This window comes from Pollachius pollachius (assembly GCF_949987615.1).
Source record: "Pollachius pollachius genome assembly, chromosome: 5".
In the NCBI taxonomy this organism is placed as follows: domain Eukaryota; kingdom Metazoa; phylum Chordata; class Actinopteri; order Gadiformes; family Gadidae; genus Pollachius; species Pollachius pollachius.
The window spans coordinates 27,674,150-27,699,149 of record NC_136938.1 but is presented as its reverse complement, the minus strand read 5'-3'; the positions used below and the strand labels follow the sequence as shown (position 1 = coordinate 27,699,149).

At 52.7% G+C, this 25,000-nt stretch overlaps 2 protein-coding genes across 2 annotated transcripts in view; one reads left to right on the top strand and one right to left on the bottom strand.

Annotated features, from left to right (window-relative positions):
- The window catches only part of kif28 (kinesin family member 28), a gene marked incomplete at both ends in the record, with an annotated part of 16,233 nt that extends 5,252 nt beyond the window's left edge, over positions 1–10,981 (top strand). Inside the window, 20 exon segments of the mRNA XM_079737039.1 lie at positions 66–220; positions 522–633; positions 958–1,025; positions 1,273–1,415; positions 3,053–3,174; positions 3,608–3,698; positions 4,028–4,088; positions 4,225–4,348; positions 4,542–4,677; positions 5,048–5,166; positions 5,568–5,675; positions 5,761–5,832; positions 5,944–6,084; positions 6,642–6,712; positions 6,798–6,932; positions 7,984–8,150; positions 8,398–8,495; positions 8,693–8,825; positions 10,155–10,288; positions 10,823–10,981. Of these exon segments, the coding sequence (XP_079593165.1) occupies positions 66–220; positions 522–633; positions 958–1,025; positions 1,273–1,415; positions 3,053–3,174; positions 3,608–3,698; positions 4,028–4,088; positions 4,225–4,348; positions 4,542–4,677; positions 5,048–5,166; positions 5,568–5,675; positions 5,761–5,832; positions 5,944–6,084; positions 6,642–6,712; positions 6,798–6,932; positions 7,984–8,150; positions 8,398–8,495; positions 8,693–8,825; positions 10,155–10,288; positions 10,823–10,981 (2,349 nt within the window).
- Positions 10,982–13,722: 2,741 nt separating this feature from the next.
- LOC307075704 (frizzled-3-like) overlaps positions 13,723–25,000 on the bottom strand; it is a gene marked incomplete at both ends in the record, with an annotated part of 24,813 nt that continues 13,535 nt past the window's right edge. The window contains 9 exons of the mRNA XM_079736379.1: positions 13,723–13,948; positions 14,733–14,896; positions 15,459–15,573; positions 16,253–16,401; positions 18,944–19,195; positions 20,143–20,442; positions 21,709–21,871; positions 22,422–22,727; positions 23,054–23,250. Of these exons, the coding sequence (XP_079592505.1) occupies positions 13,723–13,948; positions 14,733–14,896; positions 15,459–15,573; positions 16,253–16,401; positions 18,944–19,195; positions 20,143–20,442; positions 21,709–21,871; positions 22,422–22,727; positions 23,054–23,250 (1,872 nt within the window). The remainder of the gene's footprint in view (positions 13,949–14,732; positions 14,897–15,458; positions 15,574–16,252; positions 16,402–18,943; positions 19,196–20,142; positions 20,443–21,708; positions 21,872–22,421; positions 22,728–23,053; positions 23,251–25,000) is intronic.

Sequence of the window (25,000 nt, the reverse complement as noted above, 5' to 3'; positions counted from 1 at the left end):
GTAGTCTCAGACTCAATGTCCCCCCCCTCTGAGCCTGTGATTGGTTCCTGGTGGTTCTCTGTCAGATCTTCTCCAAGGAGAGCATCACCAAGCAGTCCAACATCAACCTGGTGGACCTGGCGGGCAGCGAGAGGCAGCGGGCCTCCCGCCTGGAAGCTGACCGCCTCAAGGAGGGCACGGCCATCAACCTCAGCCTCACCACGCTGGGCAACGTCATCAGGTAGGGCCTCACCCTCAGCCTCCATCGGCTTCAGCCTCCATCAACCTCTGCCTCCATCAGCCTCAGCCTTCCCCTCCCTCTCCTCCCCTCCCCTCTCTCCCTCGGTCCTCCCCCTCCATTCCCCCTCTCCTCCTCTCTCCTCTTCTCTCTCCTCCCCTTCCCTCTCCTCTCCTCTCCTCTCCTCTCCTCTCCTCTCCTCTCCTCCTCTCCCCTCTCCTCTCCTCTCCTCTCCCACTCACTCTCCTCTCTTCTCCCCTCCCCACTCTCCTCCTCTCCTCTCCCCTCTCCTCCTCTCCCCCAGTGCCCTGGCGGATGTGGCGGTGGGGAGGAAGGTGGTCCACATCCCCTACCGAGTCTCGGTGCTCACCAAGCTGCTGCAGTCTGCGCTGGGGGGCAACAGCCGGACAGTCATGGTACGACCGCCGCCGTCACCATACAATACTTTTACACTTTTACACATTTAAGAGACGCTTTTATCCAAAGCGACTTCCAATAAGTACTTGTCAGAAAAAAGGGAAACAACAACATATTGCCGTCGGTACAGTAAGGATGTTCATAGAACCAAGTGCCAAGCCCTTACCCATTCCAAGTACTGTTTTTAAGTGCCAGAACGTACGACAGCAATAAGTGCGTAAGAGGGGTTTGGGGTTTGGTGAATCCAGAGCGATCCAGCATGGCTGCTTTCAGATGAGTAACCACGTGAATGATGCGAGGGAGTCCGTTTGATTTTCCTCCAGATCGCCACCCTGAGTCCGGCTGATATCTGCTACGAGGAGTCTCTGTCCACTCTGCGCTACGCTGAGAGGTAAGGGATGAAGAATCATTTATCTTTAGGATACTTCGGCCAGCAAAATATTACATTTTAGAGCTTGATCATGAGCTTGATCATGGGATGTGATATGGGCATCAAAGTTAACGAGGATGCATTCAGTGAGACAAAGGGTGACCATGATCCTTATAGGGAAACCTTTGCATTGTGGGTAGTTAATACAAAGGAAGCAAAGGTGAGGGGGTGTGACCATCCCCCCCCCCCCCCCCCCCCCACACCCCAGGGCCAAGCGGATCCAGAATCGGGCGGTGGTGAACGAGAGCCCCACGGAGCGGCTGGTGAAGGAGCTGAAGGCGGAGAACGCTCGGCTGACACACCGGCTCAGCCGGCTGGGCCAGGAAGGGCGGCGCGCCGACGAGGAGACCAGTAAGACCACTAAGGAGACCAGTAAGACCAGTTAGACCAGTAGAGGAGACCAGTAAGACCACTAAGGAGACCAGTAAGACCAGTTAGACCAGTAAGACCACTAAGGAGACCAGTAAGACCACTAAGGAGACCAGTAAGACCACTAAGGAGACCAGTAAGACCACTAAGGAGACCAGTAAGACCAGTTAGACCAGTAGAGGAGACCAGCATAACCATTAAGGAGACCAGTAAGACCACTAAGGAGACCAGTAAGACCACTAAGGAGACCAGTAAGACCACTAAGGAGACCAGTAAGACCACTAAGGAGACCAGTAAGACCACTAAGGAGACCAGTAAGACCAGTTAGACCAGTAGAGGAGACCAGCATAACCATTAAGGAGACCAGTAAGACCATTAAGGAGACCAGTAAGACCACTAAGGAGACCAGTAAGACCACTAAGGAGACCAGTAAGACCACTAAGGAGACCAGTAAGACCACTAAGGAGACCAGTAAGACCACTAAGGAGACCAGTAAGACCAGTTAGACCAGTAGAGGAGACCAGTAAGACCACTAAGGAGACCAGTAAGACCAGTTAGACCAGTAAGACCACTAAGGAGACCAGTAAGACCACTAAGGAGACCAGTAAGACCACTAAGGAGACCAGTAAGACCACTAAGGAGACCAGTAAGACCAGTAGAGCAGGCTGGGCCAGGAGGGGCGGCGCGCCGACGAGGAGACCAGTATGACCAGTAGAGGAGACCAGTAAGACCATTAAGGAGACCAGTAAGACCACTAAGGAGACCAGTAAGACCACTAAGGAGACCAGTAAGACCACTAAGGAGACCAGTAAGACCACTAAGGAGACCAGTAAGACCAGTTAGACCAGTAGAGGAGACTAGTAAGACCACTAAGGAGACCAGTAAGACCAGTTAGACCAGTAAGACCACTAAGGAGACCAGTAAGACCACTAAGGAGACCAGTAAGACCAGTAGAGCAGGCTGGGCCAGGAGGGGCGGCGCGCCGACGAGGAGACCAGTATGACCAGTAGAGGAGACCAATAAGACCAGTTAGACCAGTAGAGGAGACCAGCATAACCATTAAGGAGACCAGTAAGACCATTAAGGAGACCAGTAAGACCAGTAGAGGAGGCTGGGACAGGAGGGCCGCTGCACTGACGAGGAGACCAGTAAGACCATTAAGACCAGTAAGACCAGTAGAGGAGACAAGAACGACCAGTGGAGGAGACCAGTAAGACCAGTAGAGCAGGCCTTTATTGAGTAAAGAGAACCGCTATAGCAGTGAATGAGATAGGGTCCTATAGGCCATAATGGGAACACGTGTTTCCGTGGACGTATGCAAAGTAATTCATCAGCAATCCTCAAAGTAACGTGGAAGTGGAAGTCATGAGCATGACCGGGTGCTTTGTGTGTGCGTGCGTCTGTGTGTTTGTCTGTGTGCGTGTGTGTGTGTCGTCTGTCTGTGTCTGTGCGTGTGCGCGTCTGCGTGTGTGTGTGTGTGTGTGTGGGTCGTCTGTCTGTCTGTGTGTCTGTGCGTTTGTGTGTGTGCGTGTGTGTGTGTGTTTCGGTCGACTGTCTGTCTGTTTGTCTGTGTGTGTCTGTGCGCGTGTGTGCGTGCGTGCGTGCGTGCGCGCCCCCAGAGGAGATCCGTGAGCTCCTCACTCACAACGAGCTCCAGATCCGGGCGATCCAGACGCTGTGGGAGCAGCACCTGCAGGAGGCGATGAAGGACTGGGAGCTGCAGTACGCCAGCATCACGCAGGTGGGGGCACGCACACACACGCACAGGTAGGAGCACACACGCACACACGCACAGTTAGGAGCACGCACACAGACGCACGCACGCACACACATACACACATGCACGCACAGGTACTCACACACACACACGCACGCCCACACACAAACGCAAACCACACAGGTACCCACACAAACAGACACACAGACACAGGTACACACACACAAACAGGTACTCACACACACACCCAGACACACACACACGCACGCAGGCACACATACACATACACACATACTGACACAGACACACAGGTAGGAGCACACACACACACACAGGTAGGAGCACACACACACACACACACACAGGTAGGAGCATGCACGCTCACACACACACACAAAGACCCGGCTGATTGGAGATTCCCGTCTGGACGTGTGATGAAGGGCTCGATGTTCCCCAGGAGCGGAGGATGATGCAGCTGCACCCCTTCATCCTGAACATCAACGAGGACGCCCAGCTGTCTGGGGTGGTGAAGCTCTTCATCCCCGAGGGTCGGTCTACTCTCGCTCTCCCTCTCACACTCAGAATGAACAACAAGTTGGAAATATCTTGAAATGATAGAAAGAGGAAGCGATGGAGAGAACGACGACATTTAGAAAAGACCGAAAATGAACAATTGAGTGCTTTTCGTGTCCTTGACTCAAACCCTGAAAAGCAAAAACGCAGACTCAGAACAACCGGGGTTCCAGAGAGGTTTGAGTCATTCTTCCCGACCTATTACTTATCTTGAATGTTAATTCTAGTCAAGCTAATGGTATCAATGTGTCTGACCACGGCTGTGTGTCTTCCTGGTGGCTCCATGGTGTGTGTTCTGTTCCAGGAGAGTGGGACATCGGACTGGCTGAGTCCTCGCCTCGGTCCATCCTGGTCAAAGGCCTGGGGTGAGCGGCTCAGCACGCAAAAGGTCTTTGGTTGAACGCGCATTGAGAAGAGCTCTACTGTGTAAATAAATGAAATGAACGAATGAACGTGTGTGTGTACGTGTGTGTGTGTGTGTGTGTGTGTGTGTGTTTCCAGGATCCAGGAGCGCCATGCTGCATTTAAGAACGAACAACGGCAGGTTTCGTTGACCCCACTATCAGGGTCAAAGGTCATCGTCAACGGCAACCTCGTCTCCCAGACAACCGAGCTGCAGCACCTGGTGGGGTTCTGCAGAGATACACACACACACACACGCACACACACGCACACACACACACACACACACACACACTCTACAGACCCAGCTAGTGCCGTGCACTTCTACCGGGCTGTATGTTGCACACACACACACACACCTACACACACGCACACACACACCCTTTAAGGCCCGCCCCTCCTCTCTCCCTGTCTAGGATAGGCTGATCCTGGGGTCCAACTCCACCTACCTGTTCATTGGCTACCCGTCGGAGAGGGGCAGCGATGACTGGAGTCGCTATGACTACGACTACTTCCACTCCGAGCTGGCGGCGGCCGAGGGCATCAACCTGGGTGTGTGTGTGTGTGTGTGCGTGTGTGTGTGTGTGTATGTGCAGGAAAAACTGCATCTGGCTCCATTCTTGCTGACCCAGGCCTCATAGTTGTCTTCTATAACTCCATTAATCCTGTCTGTGTGCGTGTGTGTGTCCACGTGCGTTTGTGTGTGTGTGTGTGTTTGTGTGTGCTTGAGCGTGCCTGTGTGTGTGCGCATGTGTGTGTTTGTGTGTGTGTGCGTGTGTGTGTGTGTGTTTGTGTGTGTATGTGTGTGTGTGTGTGTGTGTGTGTGCCTGTACGTGTGTGTGTGTGTGTGTGTGTGTGTGTGTGTGTGTGAGTGTGTGTGTGTGTGTGTGTGTGTGTGTGTGTGTGTGTGGTCCCTGTCCAGGAGAGAGCTCAGCGGGCTCCAGCCAGATGGCCCCCAGCCTTCTGGCCGTGTTCTACGACTACATCCAACTGATGCCCATGGTGGCCGAGGCCAACCAGATGAGCCAGGAGCTCAACAAGGTACGATATATAGATATATAGATATATACAACTCAACAAGGTGCAACTAGTCCTAGATATATAGATATATAGATATATACAACTCAACAAGGTACAACCAGTCCACACAGAGATATCTAACCCTATATAGATATATATACAACTCTAATCCTAGATATATAGATACATACAACTCAACAAGGTACACAAAGCACAACCATTCAACCTATATAGATAGAGATAGATAGATAGATATGCCCCTATATATATATGTATATATACATAACTCAACAAGGTAGCACACAGGCACAACCCTTTCTCTCTCTCTCTCTCTCTCTCTCTCTCTCTCTCTCTCTCTCTCTTTCTCTTGTGTAGCGAGCTTGTGTATCTTTGTATGAAGATAGACCGCTGCTGTGTTTCAGGGCGTGGTCTTCAAGGTGGAGATCAAGAACCTGGCTCTGTCCGACGCTAAAGGTCACGACCTGGAGAAAGAGATCGTGGTCAGGGTCACGTCTCTGGAGAGCAAGCAGGTGAAAGGAGATGCTTCAAACTGTGATGCTGCCGTTGTGTTTGGTGTGTGACCCCTGAACCCTGACCTGTGACCTCTGATGGCAGGTGTGGGTGTGGTCCAAGGTGAAGTTTGTGAACCGTAAGTTCCTCATGGAGGAGATTTACCAGCAACATCAGGTGAGGACGAGCCAAGACCAGGCACTTAATAACACCTTGAACTTATGACCAGGTTTCCCGGTGACCTGTTTCCTGCTCAGACCTCGCTGTACGCGTGTTCTCTGCTCTCAGGGAGGGGAGGGCCTCTCGCTGGAGGCCCTGCCCAGGGACAAGGACCCTTTCTGGGATCCGCTGGAGCCACTGCTGCTGGGCAGTGCTCACCTCTGGCTGCAGTCGCTGGCCTTCCGCATCCCCCTGGAGGAGCAGCTGGAGGTACGCTGAGGGCGGCAGGCGGCCCAGAGCAGGGGGTCTCAAAGGCATTGCGTACCCCTGGGGTACTGCAGGGGGTCTCAAAGGCATTGCGTACCCCTGGGGTACTGCAGTGGGTCTCAAAGGCATCGCGTACCCCTGGGGTACTGCAGTGGGTCTCAAAGGCATCGCGTACCCCTGGGGTACTGCAGTTGGTCTCAAAGGCATCGCGTACCCCTGGGGTACTGCAGAAATTGATTATTGTAAATAGTTGTATTTTTGTGCGGGTAAAGGGGGTACTCAGCTGAAAAAATATCTTAGAGGGGTACACTAGTAGAAGTAGTTAGAGAACCACTGGTATAGACGATAGATACACACAATATCTCTTATTTTTGTCATTATTTTTTCATCACTGTAGATATGATTGCTGATTTGTTCTTTGTCTCCTGATCTCTGATTGGATGTTGGTCTCCTGATCTCTGATTTGTTCTTTGTCTCCTGATCACTGATTGGATGTTGGTCTCCTGATCTCTGATTGGATGTTGGTCTCCTGATCTCTGATTGGATGTCGGTCTCTTTAGGTTCTAGGTTCAGAGGGCACAGAAGAGGCCATTCTACAGACCCAGCTAGTGCCATGCACCTCAACCGGGCTGTATGTTACACACACACACACACACACACACAAAGCGCATACTCCCAGCGTTGACGACGGTGTGACCTGCCGCTCTGTCCCTCAGGCCTCTGGGGGAGGAGGACATCCTGATCGACCCGTCGGAGCTCCTAGGACGGCGGCTGGACTTCCAGCTGGTCCTGGAGCAGCTGTGCGGCCTCCGCTGGATCAAGGGCTGCCGCGACCGAGGGGTGCAGATGGGGTGAGCCGCGCACATTCAGGACAAGGAGAGTCTGGATACAAGAGTGGAGGGGAAAAACAATACACAGGTTCATATTGACTAGGTTGAATCATTATATTTTATTATTATATATTCTTAATATTGTATTATACCATGTCTCCCCCATGCCCTCTCCTGTCCCTGGTTCTCTCTCTCTGTCCCTGGTTCTCCTGTCCCTGGTTCTCCTCTCCCTGGTTCACCCTCTCTGTCCCTGGTTCTCCTGTCCCTGGTTCTCCCCCCCTGGTTCACCCTCTCTGTCCCTGGTTCTCCTGTCCCTGGTTCTCCCTCTCTGTACCTGGTTCTCCCTCTCTGTCCCTGGTTCTCCTGTCCCTTGTTCTCCCTCTCTGTCCCTGGTTCTCCTGTCCCTGGTTCTCCCTCTCTGTCCCTGGTTCTCCCCCTCTGTCCCTGGTTCTCCTGTCCCTGGTTCTCCCTCTCTGTCCCTGGTTCTCCTGTCCCTGGTTCTCCCTCTCTGTCCCTGGTTCTCCCTTTCTGTCCCTGGTTCTCCCTCTCTGTCCCTGGTTCTCCCCCTCTGTCCCTGGTTCTCCTGTCCCTGGTTCTCCCTCTCTGCCCCGGTTCTCCCTTTCTGTCCCTGGTTCTCCCTCTCTGTCCCTGGTTCTCCCTCTCTGTCCCTGGTTCTCTGTCCCTGGTTCTCCCTCTCTGTCCCTGGTTCTCCCTTTCTGTCCCGGGTTCTCCCTCTCTGTCCCTGGTTCTCTGTCCCTGGTTCTCCCTCTCTGTCCCTGGTTCTCCCTCTCTATCCCCGGTTCTCCCTCTCTGTCCCCGGTTCTCCTGTCCCTGGTTCTCCCTTTCTGTCCCGGGTTCTCCCTCTCTGTTCCTGGTTCTCCTGTCCCTGGTTCTCCCTCTCTGTACCTGGTTCTCCCTCTCTGTCCCTGGTTCTCTGTCCCTGGTTCTCCCTCTCTGTCCCTGGTTCTCCCTCTCTGTCCCTGGTTCTCTGTCCTTGGTTCTCCCTCTCTGTCCCTGGTTCTCCTGTCCCTGGTTGTCCTGTCCCTGTCCCCCCCGTCCCCGTCCCTCTCAGGTTCCGGTTCTTTGAGTGCGGGGGGCCGCTCTACACGCCGGCCGTCTGGCACAGCGTGAACCCGCTGCTGGACCAGCGCCTCCACTTCTGCAGCCCCCACAGCTCCCAGCGCCTGCTGCACCACCTGCAGAACAGCGCCCTGGTGCTGGAGCTGTGGGGGCTGCAGGGTGGGTGTGGACCGAGGGGGGGGGGTCTCTGAGGCAGGGACGGATGGATGGACGGAAAAATGGATAGATGGATGAAGGGATGAATGGATGGATGGATACATTAATAAACGGATAGATGAATAAATGACGGATAGATAGATGGATGGATGGATAGATGAAGGGATGAATGAATGAAGGGATGAATGAATGAGTGAATGGGTGATGTATGCATGGGGGATGCTGACGTGCCGTCTCCCCCCCCCCCCAGAGGGCTGCACTGAGCTCACCACCTCCCTGGACGGAGTGACGATGACCTCGGAGGGGATCTTCATCATCGACGGCTCTGCAACAGTGCACTCAGCCACGGTGAGGGACATCGTTGTTACCAAGGTTACCATCTCTGATCCGTATAGACCCAACTCCTAATCCCAACCGGCATCTGACCGCGGGGCCAAAGGATCGTCTCCTGTAGCGACCGAAGGGCAGATTAAAACCCCTCCTGATTGCGTGTGTGTGTGTGTGTGTGTGTGTGTGTGTGTCTGTGTGCGTGCGTGCGTGTTCAGCCCACGTCCCCTGCAGACCTCAGCTCCTCTCTGAGAACGCTGCAGGAGGAGCTGGAGGCGTTGAGGAGCAGCAACTCCTCCCTGAAGAAGGAGAACCACTCTCTGAGAGAACAGCTCCTCACAGCCAAGAGCGGTACGACTCAGCCACCCACCCACCCAATCACCCACTCACCCACCCACTCACCCACCCACTCACCACCGCCTGGGATCAAACCTACCTCCACCGCCCATTACCTCACATCAGTGACACATGCGCAACCATCACCTTTCCCTGACCGCCGTACACTGGTTCATGCGTCCTTTAATAAACGGACCATGTTAGCCTCTTTGTAACAAGACACGTTCAAGACAACACCGCTGCATTTAAACATAAACCATAAAATAGCAAAACAGCAGTGATAATAAAATGGTGTATTTGCAGATTTAGTCATTCTAAACTAAAAAATGTAATATATATATATAAAAAATGTATGGTCAGATTTGCTTGTTGTATTTACACCTCTAACCTCTAGTCTCTATCCTGTAACCTCTGACCTCCGACCCCTAGTCACTATCCTGTAACCTCTGACCCCTAGTCACTATCCTGTAACCTCTGACCCCTAACCCCTAGTCTCTAACCTGTAACCTCTGAACTCTAACCCCTAGTCACTATCCTGTATCCTCTGACCCCTAGTCACTATCCTGTAACCTCTGACCCCTAGTCACTATCCTGTAACCTCTGACCCCTAGTCACTATCCTGTAACCTCTAACCCCTAACCCCTAGTCTCTAACCTGTAACCTCTGAACTCTAACCCCTAGTCACTATCCTGTATCCTCTGACCCCTAGTCTCTAACCTGTAGCCTCTGACCTCTGACCCCTAGTCACTATCCTGTAACCTCTGACCCCTAGTCACTATCCTGTAACCTCTGACCCCTAGTCACTATCCTGTAACCTCTGACCCCTAACCCCTAGTCTCTAACCTGTAACCTCTGAACTCTAACCCCTAGTCACTATCCTGTATCCTCTGACCCCTAGTCTCTAACCTGTAACCTCTGACCCCTAGTCACTATCCTGTAACCTCTGACCCCTAACCCCTAGTCACTATCCTGTAACCTCTGACCCCTAGTCACTATCCTGTAACCTCTAACCCCTAACCCCTAGTCACTATCCTGTAACCTCTGACCCCTAGTCTCTAACCTGTAACCTCTGACCCCTAGTCTCTACCCTGTAACCTCTGACCTCTAACCCCTAGTCACTATCCTGTAACCTCTTACCCCTAGTCTCTGGCCTCTAACCCCTAGTCACTATCCTGTAACCTCTGACCCCTAGTCACTATCCTGTAACCTCTGACCCCTAGTCTCTAACCTGTAACCTCTGACCCCTAACCCCTAGTCACTATCCTGTAACCTCTGACCCCTAGTCTCTAACCTGTAACCTCTGACCCCTAACCCCTAGTCCCTATCCTGTAACCTCTGCCCTAGGCTCTGAGGGGGTCCGTGGGCGGTCCCAGCGGCCCAGCTGTGACGCCGAGTTCGCTCGCGCTCTGAAGGTCTTCTACCACAACATGACCTCCGTCAGAGGTCAGCTACAGCGCCTCCGCCGCCACCGAGCTAGCGTACGTACATCCTGTTCCTCCCGTCGTCTACATCCTGTTCCTCCCGTCGTCTACATCCTGTTCCTCCCGTTGTCTACATCCTGTTCCTCCTATCATCTCTGCGGCTCTAAACCTCCATGTAACCGGTCTCTCTCTCAGCATCTTACCCTCCATGTTACCGGTCTCCCTCTCAGCGTCTCTAACCCTCCATGTTACCGGTCTCTCTCTCTGCGGCTCTAACCCTCCATGTTGTACTGGTCTCTCTCTCTTAACCCTCCATGTTGTACTGGTCTCTCTCTCGTAACCCTCCATGTTGTACTGGTCTCTCTCTCTCTTAACCCTCCATGTTGTACTGGTCTCTCTCTTAACCCTCCATGTTGTGCTGGTCTCGCTCTCTTAACCCTCCATGTTGTGCTGGTCTCTCTCTTAACCCTCCGTGTTGTACTGGTCTCTCTCTTAACCCTCCGTGTTGTACTGGTCTCTCTCTTAACCCTCCATGTTGTGCTGGTCTCGCTCTCTTAACCCTCCATGTTGTGCTGGTCTCTCTCTTTGCAGGAGGACTCAGAGCAGTTGGGTCTGCGTCTCTTCGTGGACGAGCAGAGCCGCCTGCTGAAGGACTTCTCAGAGCAGCTGGAGGTCTGCGTCTCCTCGCTCAAACAGGACGTGGCTGCCATCGTCCGCAGGAAGCGCGAGCGGTCGGGGATCTGGTCCTGATGGCCTCTCCCCCTCTCTCCCTCGCCCTCTCTCCCGATCTTCAGTCATGGGATGCACAGCGGTTGATGGAGAGAATGATATACAACCTAGATTGTGTTAATAATTCAGCTTTCACATTTCTTCAAACCCCCAATTATGGATCAGTCCAATTGATCCTGAATAAATAAATTGCGAAACAAAATCTAATTATGGTTGAACAAACTTTAGTGCAACAAACAATTCAAATACTTAAACACTGCATCAGATGGATAATTCATGAGGACGTTCAAAGGAAACAGAACGACTGCACATGAAGGCCGTATCAAAAGTTTATTAGACCGCTTTGAGAAGTCAGTTAAGAATGCAAGTAAATAATGGATCCACTCATTGATGTCCCGCCTGGACACCAAAGACCCCCCCCTCCCCCCCTCGCTGCTGCTGTGGGAGACCCTCCTCAGTGGAAGCTCCATCCAGACCCACGTGTCAGACTGTAGGCGGTACGTGATGGACGCGTTAATGCAGTATAAAATGTTACAGGGTTAGCTTTTACAACAGTTTAGAGAGATTGGGAACAGTTAAAAAATACAGACGTTAGGTCCATCGTACATGTGGATCAAGCCAGACACACGAAACCACAAGAGGCAGAACGGGTCCAAGACACAGACGCTAGGCTAGCTGGTTGGAAAACAAGAAGCTGGCGATGAACCAGGAGGAGAGCAGAGGCTGCTAGCTGCAGACTGTGTAAGACGCCTGATGGAAGCAGCCATATTGGAGAGATATGGATTTTAAGCTCAGAGTTTAAAAGTCTACTGCGGGGCTATGGTGAACTGTTAACAAACAATAATTAACATTAAATCCTATCTTGACTCAGGAAGGGCAAAGCAGTGCTGATTAGTATTAGCATGTGCAGCTCATAACATTAAGGATCCAATCCATGTATGCTTTGCCAGTGTACCAGTACAGGGCTTCTACTTTCTGGCAGACGTGTGCGTAACCGAGCCAGGGTGGAGATTGAGGCTGTGTTCCCTGCTGTGAGGCCAGGGGGAGGAGGGTCTGTGGGGAAGGCTGGGGCTGTGAACCACGGGTGATCTGCTGCTGCAGGACCAGTTAACAGGAACATAAAGTGCTATTCAGTCTATACAGAGACGATGAGCGCCGCATGTACCGCATATAATAATGAGAATAATAATTACATTTCCGATAAGCCAATGACATGTGTCTTTAAGACTTGGTGATGTGCTTTAAAGGGGATCCATCTGGCGCTTCTATCTTCTATATTAAAATAGTACTGCTGCAACATCTGTTGTGAGGAACGATGTCTACCACATCGGCTCGGATCTGGGAAAAAATGACATGACAAGTTGGACCACTGTTGACATCGGTCCGGTACCGAGTTCTCAGAATAGAGCTGATAAGAACAGGCCGAGGGAGTGACGTTCCCCTTTAAGCTCCTCCGGTCCACACGTGTAAACATGTCGTCTACCTCATCAGGGCGGTGCCTGGTTAGACCGGGAGCACCCTAAAGCATTGAACCCAAGTCCATCTGGAACCGAGGAATTAGCACCAATATGATTAAAAACACCCGAGAACAGACTGAGATTCACCCAGATAGCAGAATGGGTTCTGTCTGCATGGACCCCCGTCTGACTGTACATATATTACAATATATTAAAGTTCACCCTGTCCAGTAGGGAGCAAAACCTCTGCATTTTTAAGAGAATCCTTCCCATTTTCTGGAATTTTCACCGGTTAATGTCAATGCAATTTAATAAAATATTCTCTACAAAAAAATCCAGTGGGCAAAATCATTTTTGAGAAAGTTTCTCTCATTTCTGTACATCCACCGGGGGGAGGGGGGGGGGGGGGCGCATCAACCGCAGTGACCTTGAAAAAGTTGTATTACAACATACACTTACATGACCATGAGTGTCACACACAAACACACGCCTGCAAACACACACACAGACACGCTTGCACACACAGAAACACATAGACACGCTTGCACACACACACACAGTTTTCAGACACATCAATTTAAAATCTTCACAGTATAAAAATACTTCAGCCCACAGCTGAGAAATCCACAAGTTCACATTACACTTTGTCTCTAAGTCCACAGCCCGGTAAAAGTGTTTCCGTGTTTGTGCAAACACATCTCCCAGGACTGAACTGGCTGAGACTTGAGACTGAATCGTCATCTTTTGAGGCCACAAAAAACAGCAGGTCCAAAACAGTTTCATCTTCACTTAACCTCCACGTGTCTCCAAAGAAACGGTCTATCGTCAACGTAAAAGCCTACCGTCATCATAAAAGCCTACGTAACAGTAAGAAATAATTTAAATTCAAACGCGTCCCGTCTTTCTCCTCTTCTCATCGTCAGTCTGCACTTCGAGTCCCGCATGGGTCTCAAGCCCACAACCTTCTCCTGAACACCGTCTGAGATTGAGGAGCAACTTCCAGGCGGCCTGATGGAGTCTCCCCCCCCTCAGCCGACAGGTAGGGCCGGTCATGGAGGAGGCTGACCTCAGGTGGGCCTCAGACTGAGAAGATCAGTGGGGGAGGGGGGGACAGCACCATCCAGATTCAAAGCATCCAACGTGACTCCACCGATCATAGTGGAGCCTCATCACTGGGGGGTCCGCCCCCCTGGCAGTACCTCACTCAGCCACAGGGGGGCGCTGTACGCACGTCTCATGATTGCTGTTGCATGAACAGATGAGGTCAACTTCCTGTAACGTCCTCCGTCACTTCCTGTCTCCTCCTCAGGCGCTGGTTCCGTTGTCGTCGGCCGGCGGGCCGGCGGTCGCCACGGCGCCGTGCGTGACGAGCGGGGGCGGGGCCTCCGCCTCGTCCCGCTGGCTGCCGCGCGTCGATTGGCCGTCGAGCCGGTGGAGGCTGCTGTGAGTGGACAGCGGGTGGTCGAGGCGGGGCATGCTGCCGTGGTAACTGCGCACCTCGGAGCCGCTGTAGCCCGCCACGGCGTCGTGCCTGAGAGGGGAAGGAAGTGAAGACCGGTACAAGCTGTTTAAAGTCTGCCCTCCCCTGTGCCCTAGTGACATCACTAGTGGGCGTGTCCACCTGGATGTACGACGGATAGATCAGCAACATCTGCCACAGTCCACTGGGTACAGGCTCAAGCCAAGTCTTTATTATTGCCAAACGACGCAAATCATCTGGAATTGATTTTGGCGATTTGGCTCACACAGGACAGTACAGTACCACCCAGAACAAGGGAGGCGACAAGTCTGACTGGACATACACAAAAGACATCACGTTAAAACTAGACACATGCGTTGTTACCAGTGTGAAACTACAATAAATCAAGGTTGCCAAGACAATGCTAATGCATGTAAATGCCCTGAGGAGGAGGACATAGCTCTGTAAGCAGAGGCGATAAGGAGTGCTGGTGGGCATTAAGGGTAAGGGTTAGGGTTAGGGTTAGGGTTAGGGTAAGGGTTAGGGTTAGCCTGAGAGGATAGGGGCTATTGGAGAACTGGGTGGATCTGGACCTGATGCTTCTTAACCTTCGACCTGATGTTACAGGGGTGTTAAGGGAATTAGCTGGGTGTGATGATTCTAAGACTACTTTCAGTCCAGTTTCGACGAGACGGGTGTTGTGGATGTCACTGATATCGGCTGGTGGACTGATCCATCCATCACACAGTCCACAGGAAAGGGCAGGTTTTCAAACAGCGTGTCGTGTCATCACACTCACACCCGGTAGTGTAGCATCACCCCTTTGGGGAGAAAATGAGAAACGGTCCTGCCCTACCTGTTGTCACGGGAACGGTTGAGGCTGCCGTGGTAACTGACTTTGCTGCGGAGGCTGTTGGGCTTGCTGTGGCTGGAGGCGGGCAGCGGGGGGAGGGGCCTGATGGCCTCGTCGGGGTCGTCCAGGACCGCCAGCTGGGTGGACGAGGCGTGGGTGGACGTGCCCTGGGGGGGGGGGGGGGGCAGGTTATGACCTCCACAATAAGAGCTGAGGAGTAGGCAGGTCGTGTATGTGTGTGTCCCTGTGTGTGTGAGTCAGTGAGTGAGTGAGCGTCTGCCTGTCTCATGTGTGAGAGAGTGAGGGACGCGTCTCGCTGCTTGATGTTTGACGAGGGCACGTGATCGTTAACGACTGAAGTCTGAAGTGACTGACTGACTGACTGACTGACTGATCCTGACTGTCTGTCTGTCTGCCTCATGTCTGTCCGTGTGTGTGTCCGTGTGTGCGTCTGTCCGTGTGTGTGTCCGTGTTTGTGTGTGTCCGTGTGTCTGTCCGTGTGTGTGACCGTGTATGTGTCCGTGTTTGTGTGTGTCCATGTCTGTGTGTGAGTGTCTGTCCGTGTGTGTGTGTCTGTGTGTCTGTCCGTGTGTGTCTGTCCGTGTGTGTGCCTGTCCGTGTGTGTGTGTCCGTGTTTGTGCCTGTCCGTGTGTGTGTCCGTGTGTGTGTCCGTGTGTGTGTCCGTGTGTGTGTCCGTGTGTGTGTGCGTGTGTGTGTCCGTGTGTGTACCTGGGTGGAGGTCCCCCTGGACTTCCTGATGATGGGGGTGTTGGGGTCTCTCAGCAGAGACTGGGCCAGGTCGGGCTGTTCCTGGAGGACCTGGCGGGACTCGTTCACCCCGCTACTGTGGACGAGAGAGGGGACACTATAGCAATGAAGGAGTGAGGAGTGGATGGGTGAGTGATTCTGTGTTATGTACCCAGTATTGTAAGCTTCTTAGATTAAAGCATCCACCAAATGGCATTCATGTGTATTTTTGCTATAGGCTATGTATATCTACTGTGATACAGGGCCTAGGGCGTCGCCCTCACTATAGATAGGAGGGCCCCAGGATGTGGACTCAGTGGACTTAGTGATCCTTAAGGTACTCTGTGTAATTCCTTCTTATCACTTTGGCCGTAAGTGAAGTGCAGTCTGCTGGAGCTCATGAGAGCTCAGTAGTTGAAGACCATTGGAGTGATCAGCTAATGTTTGCAGTAACCATAAATAAAGCAAGCTAGTTTCAACACACAATAGGAGTGGTGCGAGTGGATACAATGCACAGAAATACATTTCCTCCATTGGATTTGATTTCACTTACTCTCTGCAAAAGCAGCCTGGTTTAAATATAATAGAAACCAGCCGACAAGCTCTTCTAGACGACTAAGAGACTCAAGGAAGTCCTAATTGTTTAAGTTAAATTATAAACTGTGCGTATATTGGCAATTTAAAGCAATCGACAAAGTAAGATCCTCCACTTAGTTCCTTTAAGCAATATACTTCCTGGAGGCAACATGCTGCCATCATAACAACCTGTAACTCACTCTTTGCGTTTGTTGCCGTGCAGGAAGCTGGCCCACTCGAAGCAGGTCTTCTTGCTGCCCACCCAGAAGACGGAGGGCACGCCCACCACCAACATCATCAGGTACTTGATGAGGAAGAGCACCAGCGCCGGCTCGTGGCTATCCTCCACCTGGAGGAACACACACTCACGGTTCATACGGTGAACTCATACAGCGCTGCTCTCACCAGCGGCCGCTCAAAGCGCTTTACACTATCGCCGCACATTCACCCGTTCATGCACACACACGGCGGTGGCGACCACGCAAGGCGACAGCCAGCTCGTCAGCTGGCGCCTCGCTCAGGGACACCTCGACACTCAGCCAGGAGGAGCCGGGGATCGAACCGGCAACCTTCCGGTTACCAGCAAACCCGCTCTACCTCCTGAGCCACATGCCGCCATACCTGACCGTGATGGAGCTAGAACTGGATCTGTTTCTCTGACCAATAGGGTGAGAGCGACAGAATATCTGACTGGGCCAAATGTTTCTCTGCTCGGGTCGCAAGGTGGCCTGCAGTCCTGATGTTATTTACTGGACATTCATACTGTGGAACAACGACTGATTGAGATCTGTGAAGTGTGAGGGGGTGAAGGATGAGTGATGTCGGACTCCCTCTAGTGGCGGCTTAGCTCACCGCAGCAGACAGCCAGGTTGACTGAATGGCTTCAAAACCCAAGTCATTTTATCTACAAAAATACATCCTTTAAACAGCATTTAACACAAACAGACCATTTAATCAATACATTTGTCAATAAAGTGTCTAATAACCATTGCACATTTATGACCACCTTGAGAGGGAGGTTCAAATATCAAAGTAATAATGACATGAGTGAGGGGGTCTCCACACACACACACACGCACGCACACGCACGCACGCACGCACGCACACACACACACACACACGCACGCACGCACGCACACACACAGGTGCGTTCCCTTCCTCAGCAGTGAATGACTTTCATTTAAGACAAAGGTGGACACACACAGCCACAATTACAACACAAGCTCTGTTCCCGACAAACCTGAATAACACACACCTATCGACCCCTGACTGCCCCGGTGATGTCAGCACACATAACAACAGCCTTCTGTCATCCATGGTGTTACACACATAGATCAAAGGTACTCATGTCGTCATCCACTGCTGAGGAAGGGAACACACCTGTGTGTGTGTGTGTGTGTGTGTGTGTGTGTTTATATGTTTAGCTATTGTGTAGTACAACGTGGATATTAATTAATCTGGCGCCTGTCTGTTCTAACCCCCCCCCCCCCCCCCCCAAGCTCCTCCTAACCGCTACAAAGAGCAACAGAAGAAGAGGCTCAGAGCGTGACTGGGCACGCTCTGCAGACGCGAGAGAAACAGTTGGGGATTGTTGAGCAGTCATGAGGAGACGCGAGAGAGGGCAGAGACTTCACACCCACAACAGGAATATAGGTTACGTCTGAAGGAAGTAATGTTTAATAGCTAGTTGGGCAAGTGCCGAGACATGATGCCATTTGTTTGTTTGTGCCGACTCCTGTGATCTCTCCTTAGCTTCAGAAGGAGGATGAAGAGGACGGGAGTTAGCTTCAGGGGGAAGAACTAAGTTCTTATTCCAGAGGGAGACGGCTTGCTGCTTGGCGTCTGACGCAGGCACGTGATCGTAAACGACTGAAGTCTGAAGCAAAAAACAAGTTTATGCAGAGGAACGTATGACAGGGAGCTGCGCGATCAGTAAAACGAACATCTTTCTGGATTTCAACCTGGTCTTTGCCTCGCTTTCTCAAACACGTGTCACAGTCCCACTCCATCTCCACATCAAAGAGTCCCTTGAGCTGGGTTAGGAGAGGCTTGGACGAGTTCCCCGGTGAGTTGGTGTTCTAAGGGGCAGCCGGCTGTGAACAGGATCAAAGAGATCTGCTATAGTCAGGGAGGGGCCTTCCCGACTTCCTGAAGGGAATTCCCGACTCTAAACCAAACTCCCCGTCTGTCCGGCTCAGTCTACCTGGAACCACTAACAGAAAGGTATCCTCACGAAGCCAGCCTGAATCTCACCAGCCCACCTCCAGTTACAGTGACGCGCCGGTTCATTAATGCACACAATGGATTGTGCACGTTCATTTAAAATGTATTGCTTGACGATTACAGTTCAATCGAAATCGCTAACGGCGTTTAGTTTGGAACTACGTCCATCGGGATTCAATCGACCCAATCGAATGCAGAGTAAGGTGACCTCCCCAAACAGAGCCAATCACAGCAGACCCCATCGCAGCAGACCCAATCACAGCAGGCCCAATCGCAGCAGACCCAATCACAGCAGACCCAATCGCAGCAGGCCCAATCCCAGCAGACCCAATCGCAGCAGACCCCATCGCAGCAGACCCCATCGCAGCAGACCCAATCACAGCAGACCCAATCACAGCAGACCCAATCACAGCAGACCCAAACGCAGCAGACCCCATCGCAGCAGACCCAATCCCAGCAGACCCAATCCCAGCAGACCCAATCCCAGCAGACCCAATCGCAGCAGACCCAATCGCAGCAGACCCAATCGCAGCAGACCCAATCCCAGCAGACCCAATCGCAGCAGACCCAATCACAGCAGACCCCATCGCAGCAGGGCCACGCCCAGGCTGTGAGGCCCAGACTGTGGGACTCGGGGACCCCCTGGTCAGGCAGTGGGGGGGGCTCACCTTGTAGGGGCAGGGGATGTGGTAGCTGCGGCAGCGGCGGTGCACCCAGGTGGCCTCCCAGGCGCGGCGGTAGGCGTGCTCGTACAGGTGGCAGCCAATGACGGTGAGCAGGGGCACCAGGTACAGCACCGAGAACACCCCGATGCGGATCATGAACTTCACCAGCTTGGTCTGGTTCTCCTTCTCCAGGGGGATCTCCATGCGCACGCGGTTCAGCGCCACGATGCCCACCAGCAGCAGGGACACGCCCACCTGGGGGAGGGGGGGGGGGGGAGTTTAAGTGAGGCGCCCTTCAGCTATCTCTGCTTCCCTGCGCCTCCTCCTCCATCCCTCTGCATATATCACCTTCACTCCCTCCTCCCTCCCTCCTCCCTCCTCCCCCTCTACATGCATCACCTTCCCTCCCCTCCCTCCTCCCTCCCTCCTCCCCCTCCACATGCATCACCTTCACTCCCTCCTCCCTCCTCCCTCCCTCCTCCCCCTCCACATGCATCACCTTCACTCCCTCCTCCCTCCTCCCTCCCTCCTCCCCCTCTACATGCATCACCTTCCCTCCCCTCTCCCTCCCTCCTCCCCCTCTACATGCATCACCTTCCCTCTCCCTCCCTCCTCCCTCCCTCCTCCCCCTCTACATGCATCACCTTCCCTCCCCTCCCCTCTCCCTCCCTCCTCCCCCTCTACATGCATCACCTTCACTCCCCTCTCCCTCCCTCCTCCCCCTCTACATGCATCACCTTCCCTCCCTCCTCCCTCCGTCCTCCCCCTCTACATGCATCACCTTCCCTCCCCTCTCCCTCCCTCCCTCCTCCCCCTCTACATGCATCACCTTCCCTCCCCTCTCCCTCCCTCCTCCCCCTCTACATGCATCACCTTCACTCCCCTCCCTCCTCCCTCCCTCCTCCCCCTCTACATGCATCACCTTCCCTCCCCTCTCCCTCCCTCCTCCCCCTCTACATGCATCACCTTCACTCCCCTCCCCTCTCCCTCCCTCCTCCCCCTCTACATGCATCACCTTCCCTCCCCTCTCCCTCCCTCCTCCCCCTCTACATGCATCACCTTCACTCCCCTCCCTCCTCCCTCCCTCCTCCCCCTCTACATGCATCACCTTCCCTCCCTCCTCCCTCCCTCCTCCCCCTCTACATGCATCACCTTCCCTCCCCTCTCTCCCCCCCCCCCCCCCCCCCCCACCCCCAACTCACCGCCACGTTGAGGCAGAGCGGCGCCAGCACGAACCAGCGCAGGGCGTCCACGTCGTACAGCCCCACGAAGCACACGCCGCTGACGCCGTCGCCCTCGATCTTGTTGAGGGCCAGCAGGGTGACGGTGAGGGCCCCCGGGAGCCCCCAGGCGCAGGCGTGGAACAGCAGCGCCTTCTTCTCGATGGCCTCGCTGCCCCACTTGGGCACGGCGGCCAGGAACCAGGTGACGGTCAGGATGACCCACCACACGTTGCCCGCCATGGTGAAGAAGTAGAGCACCATGAAGAAGAGCGTGCAGATCTGGGGGGGTGGGGGGGTGGACACAGTCACTAAACCTGATACAGTCAGTCAGTAATGTTATATTATATTATATAGAAGTAGAGCACCATGGAGAACAGAGGGCAGATCTGGGGGGGTGGGGGTGGACACAGTCACTAAACCTGACACAGTCAGTCAGTAATGTTATATTATATTATATAGAAGTAGAGCACCATGGAGAACAGAGGGCAGATCTGGGGGGGTGGGGGGGTGGACACAGTCACTAAACCTGATACAGTCAGTCAGTAATGTTATATTATATTATATAGAAGTAGAGCACCATGGAGAACAGAGGGCAGATCTGGGGGGGTGGGGGTGGACACAGTCACTAAACCTGACACAGTCAGTCAGTAATGTTATATTATATTATATAGAAGTAGAGCACCATGGAGAACAGAGGGCAGATCTGGGGGGGTGGGGGGGTGGACACAGTCACTAAACCTGATACAGTCAGTCAGTAATGTTATATTATATTATATAGAAGTAGAGCACCATGGAGAACAGAGGGCAGATCTGGGGGGGTGGGGGTGGACACAGTCACTAAACCTGATACAGTCAGTCAGTAATGTTATATTATATTATATAGAAGTAGAGCACCATGGAGAACAGAGGGCAGATCTGGGGGGGTGGGGGTGGACACAGTCACTAAACCTGATACAGTCAGTCAGTAATGTTATATTATATTATATAGAAGTAGAGCACCATGGAGAACAGAGGGCAGATCTGGGGGGGTGGGGGTGGACACAGTCACTAAACCTGATACAGTCAGTCAGTAATGTTATATTATATTATATAGAAGTAGAGCACCATGGAGAACAGAGGGCAGACCCGGTCGGGAGACCCGATCACTCACCTAATACAGCTATTGAAGCCAGAAAGTTATCAGTTAGGAAATATTACATGAATAGCTATTCTATTTCGTTTTTTAAGTTGTTTATGTTTTTACGTTTCATGGTGTCAGACATAAATCAAAGGTACTCATCGGGGAACTGGAGTGTGTGTGTGTGTGTGTGTGTGTGTGTGTGTGTGTGTGTGTGTGTGTGATTCGCCGTATGTGTATGTTTAGCTGTGTGTGTAACACAATACATAATCGATAACAGTTGGTCTTTTACTATAATTCATGTTTGCTTGAGGAGGTTTCCTTAACCGCAATTGATTAACCTGCAGCGATACGAGGTCTAATCTAAGGGCCCCTCGGGGAGATGTAACCACGCTTCCCGCGGCGACGCCATGGCAACGCAGCCTCACCTTGTTGTGGGATCCCTGCGTGACGGTGGCGGCACGGAAGTGGGTGGGGCTGGCGGCGTTGCACGCCACCCGGTCCTCCAATAGGAAGCCCAGGAAGAAGACCAGCGACACCATGACATAGCACACCGCGTAGAAGATGATTGGTCTCTCGGGGTAGCGGAACCTTCGACCACGGAAAGAAAACAACGGAATTAATAAAGCTACCGTTTCATAGCTTTCTAGCATCGGCTCTTGTTTATATTGCGCTGTTAAAAGTGTTATCGGGCTACTTGCTTCTTTAATGCTCTTCAATAAGTTTAATATCAACATATTAAACTTGATAGAACGGGAATGATTCAAATTGTATTGTAGGCCTTTAGTCTTTGGTACTAATTCACTTCCAGTGAACTAATGAGCAGCTGGGGGTAGGCACTGGGCCCAGGACGGCCTACTGGTTCACTCCCAGTGACTTAATGAGCAGGTAGGGGTTAGTCGCTGTGCCCCAGGACGGCCTGCAGACGCTGGGGATGGAACCCAGAGCCTTCATACCGTTGGGACCCTAGTCACGACAAACCATCCTCCAGGGTAACTCTACAGATGGGATCGCATCCCTTCTAGATGGTCTGATCATCAGAAGAAGAAAGAGAAAGGAGGAGGAGGAGGAGGAGGAGAGAGAAGAGGAGTTAGAAGAGGAAAAGGAAGAGGAGGAGGAGGGAGAGGAGGAGGAGGGCTACCTGGTGACGTCGATGAGGAAGGTGAGGAAGGTGAACAGCGTGGCCGACAGGCAGACGATGGAGACCCCCCCGATGACGTAGCGCGCGGCGCTGAGCTCCTGGCGGCTGAAGAACATGGAGGGGCAGGGGGCCGAGCAGTCCCGCCGGCCCAGGAAGGAGTAGCCCAGCTCGGGGTCCACCTTCAGCTCGCGGGGGCACCAGAAGCCGTAGTCCCGCTGCACCGTCATGGAGGCCTGGTCCGCCGCGTCGTCCGAGGTGGTGAGGAGGTCCTCCTGGCGGGGGTACGCCTCCTCGCACTCCGGGAACCTGGGGGAGACACCAGGGGGTGGGCGGGAGGACTCTGGGGGTCAACGCTCGGAGGAGGAAGACCACAGAGGGTCACATTCTAGGCTAGATCTTCCCTTGTGCCCTTAAGGTGTCTACATGCAGGGTCGCTGTTTTTGCAGCAAAACGATTCCATTTCAGTCGGTTCTTCTTTTTTGTAAAGCTGCGTTTTCGTTTTGACTTCCGTTAACAAGTCACTTTTTTCACCTACTTTCCGTCATTTCCTTGGCTGGTTAGCCATACCGACCTGGCCCTGCAGGCCCAGTGACCCGGGGGTGCTTCCTGTGTGCGTGGGACGGCCCTCTCACCTGCTGCAGTCCATCTCGTCGGGCCAGGCCAGGCCGAACATCTCCATGAGGCCACGGCAGTCGCTCTGGGAGCGGCGGCACAGGCCGCGGCACGGCAGCGACACGCGGCCGTACTCGGTGCACACGGGCGCGTACAGCGCACACAGGAACATACGCATGTCAGGGCTGCACTGCAGGTTCACCATGGGGTGGAACGGCTGGGGGGGAGAGAGAGACACAGAGAGAGACAGAGAGAGAGAGAGAGACAGGGGTCAGTTCACTGCAGGTTCACCATGGGGTGGAACGGCTGAGGGGGAGAGAGAGACACAGAGAGAGACAGAGAGAGAGAGAGAGAGAGACAGGGGTCAGTTCACTGCAGGTTCACCATGGGGTGGAAGGACTGGGGGGGAGAGAGAGAGACAGAGACACAGAGAGAGACAGACAGAGAGACAGAGACAGAGAGAGACAGACAGAGACAGAGAGAGACAGAGACACAGAGAGACACAGAGAGAGACAGACAGAGAGACAGAGACAGAGAGAGACAGACAGAGACAGAGAGAGACAGAGACACAGAGAGAGACAGACAGAGAGAGACAGAGAGAGACAGAGACAGAGAGAGAGAGCATCAGAGTTTAGAAGTGAACGTAAAAGTGGAAAACTCCCGAACTCTTCAGCTGACTTTGCAGTGCCTTTATTTGACGTTATGTTAGACCTTAGACTGGATTACGGTAGATTAAGATTGATTAAAGGAGACGTATAAAACCCTTTCTAAAGATCCACAGAGGAAAGGAGAAGAAAGAGTATTACTAAATAGAGAGGCGTTTGAATGTGGACGGCGATCAACCCTTTCAGACAAATATAAGAACATGAATCTAACAGAGGAGGGAACCGAGCCAGAGGGGGGAACCACACACACACACACACACACACACACACACAGCGCCAGATTAATTAATATCCACGTTGTACTACACAATGGGAGCAACAACATTTGAACACTCACAAAACTGACACATTTGGTGAAAAACACCCACACACACCCACACAGCTAAACATATAAACACACACACACACACAGCTACACACACACACACACACACACGCCATATTGTGCATGTAACAGATTGAATAAACACATTTATGCATGAACAAAAGAGAGAGTGAGGAGAAAGGGGGAGTGAAGTGTGAACAGCAGGGTTGAGGCCCAGGTGCTGGGGGGGGAGGTCTTGAGGAGGAAGGAGGGGGGAGGGGGGAGGGGGGAGGATCTACTGGGAGAAGAGGCTGTGATTGAATCTCCTCCGGTCTCCAGGACGTGTAATTCTGCATGTTCTACTCTCTGATGTTGTTATTGGAACCTTCTTGATAGTAATTATAAAACTCCCCCAAAACTCCCCCCACTGACGCGCACGTATATAGACACACGCACACATAGACACGCACACACATAGACACACGAGCACATAGACATGCACACACAAAGACACGCACACAAATAGACACGCACAAAGACACGCACACACATAGATACGCACACACATAGACACACAAGCACATAGACATACACACACAAAGACACGCACACAAATAGACACGCAAACACAGACACGCACACACATAGACACACAAGCACACAGACACACACACATACTTTATAACCGGTGTCATCAGACACGGTGGTCTCATGTATAAAATGAAATCAAAGCGGGGAAGACGAGGAGAGACTAGACGAGTATGCTCCAGGTTTACACCCTCCTATGCAAATCAATAACTCGGGGCTTATGGAATATGGTAAATCGGGGGTGGGGGGGATCACATTACAGAAACATCGCTTTGAGGCCCACGAAGGTAAACCAAAAGGAAACCACAAGGCGTCCGGGTGAAGCCTAATACATATTAAACATGTATTCTGGGGCGTGCAGTCTGAAGGTCATTGGGATGGGTACTAGGGTGGGGATTGGAGGCACGGTG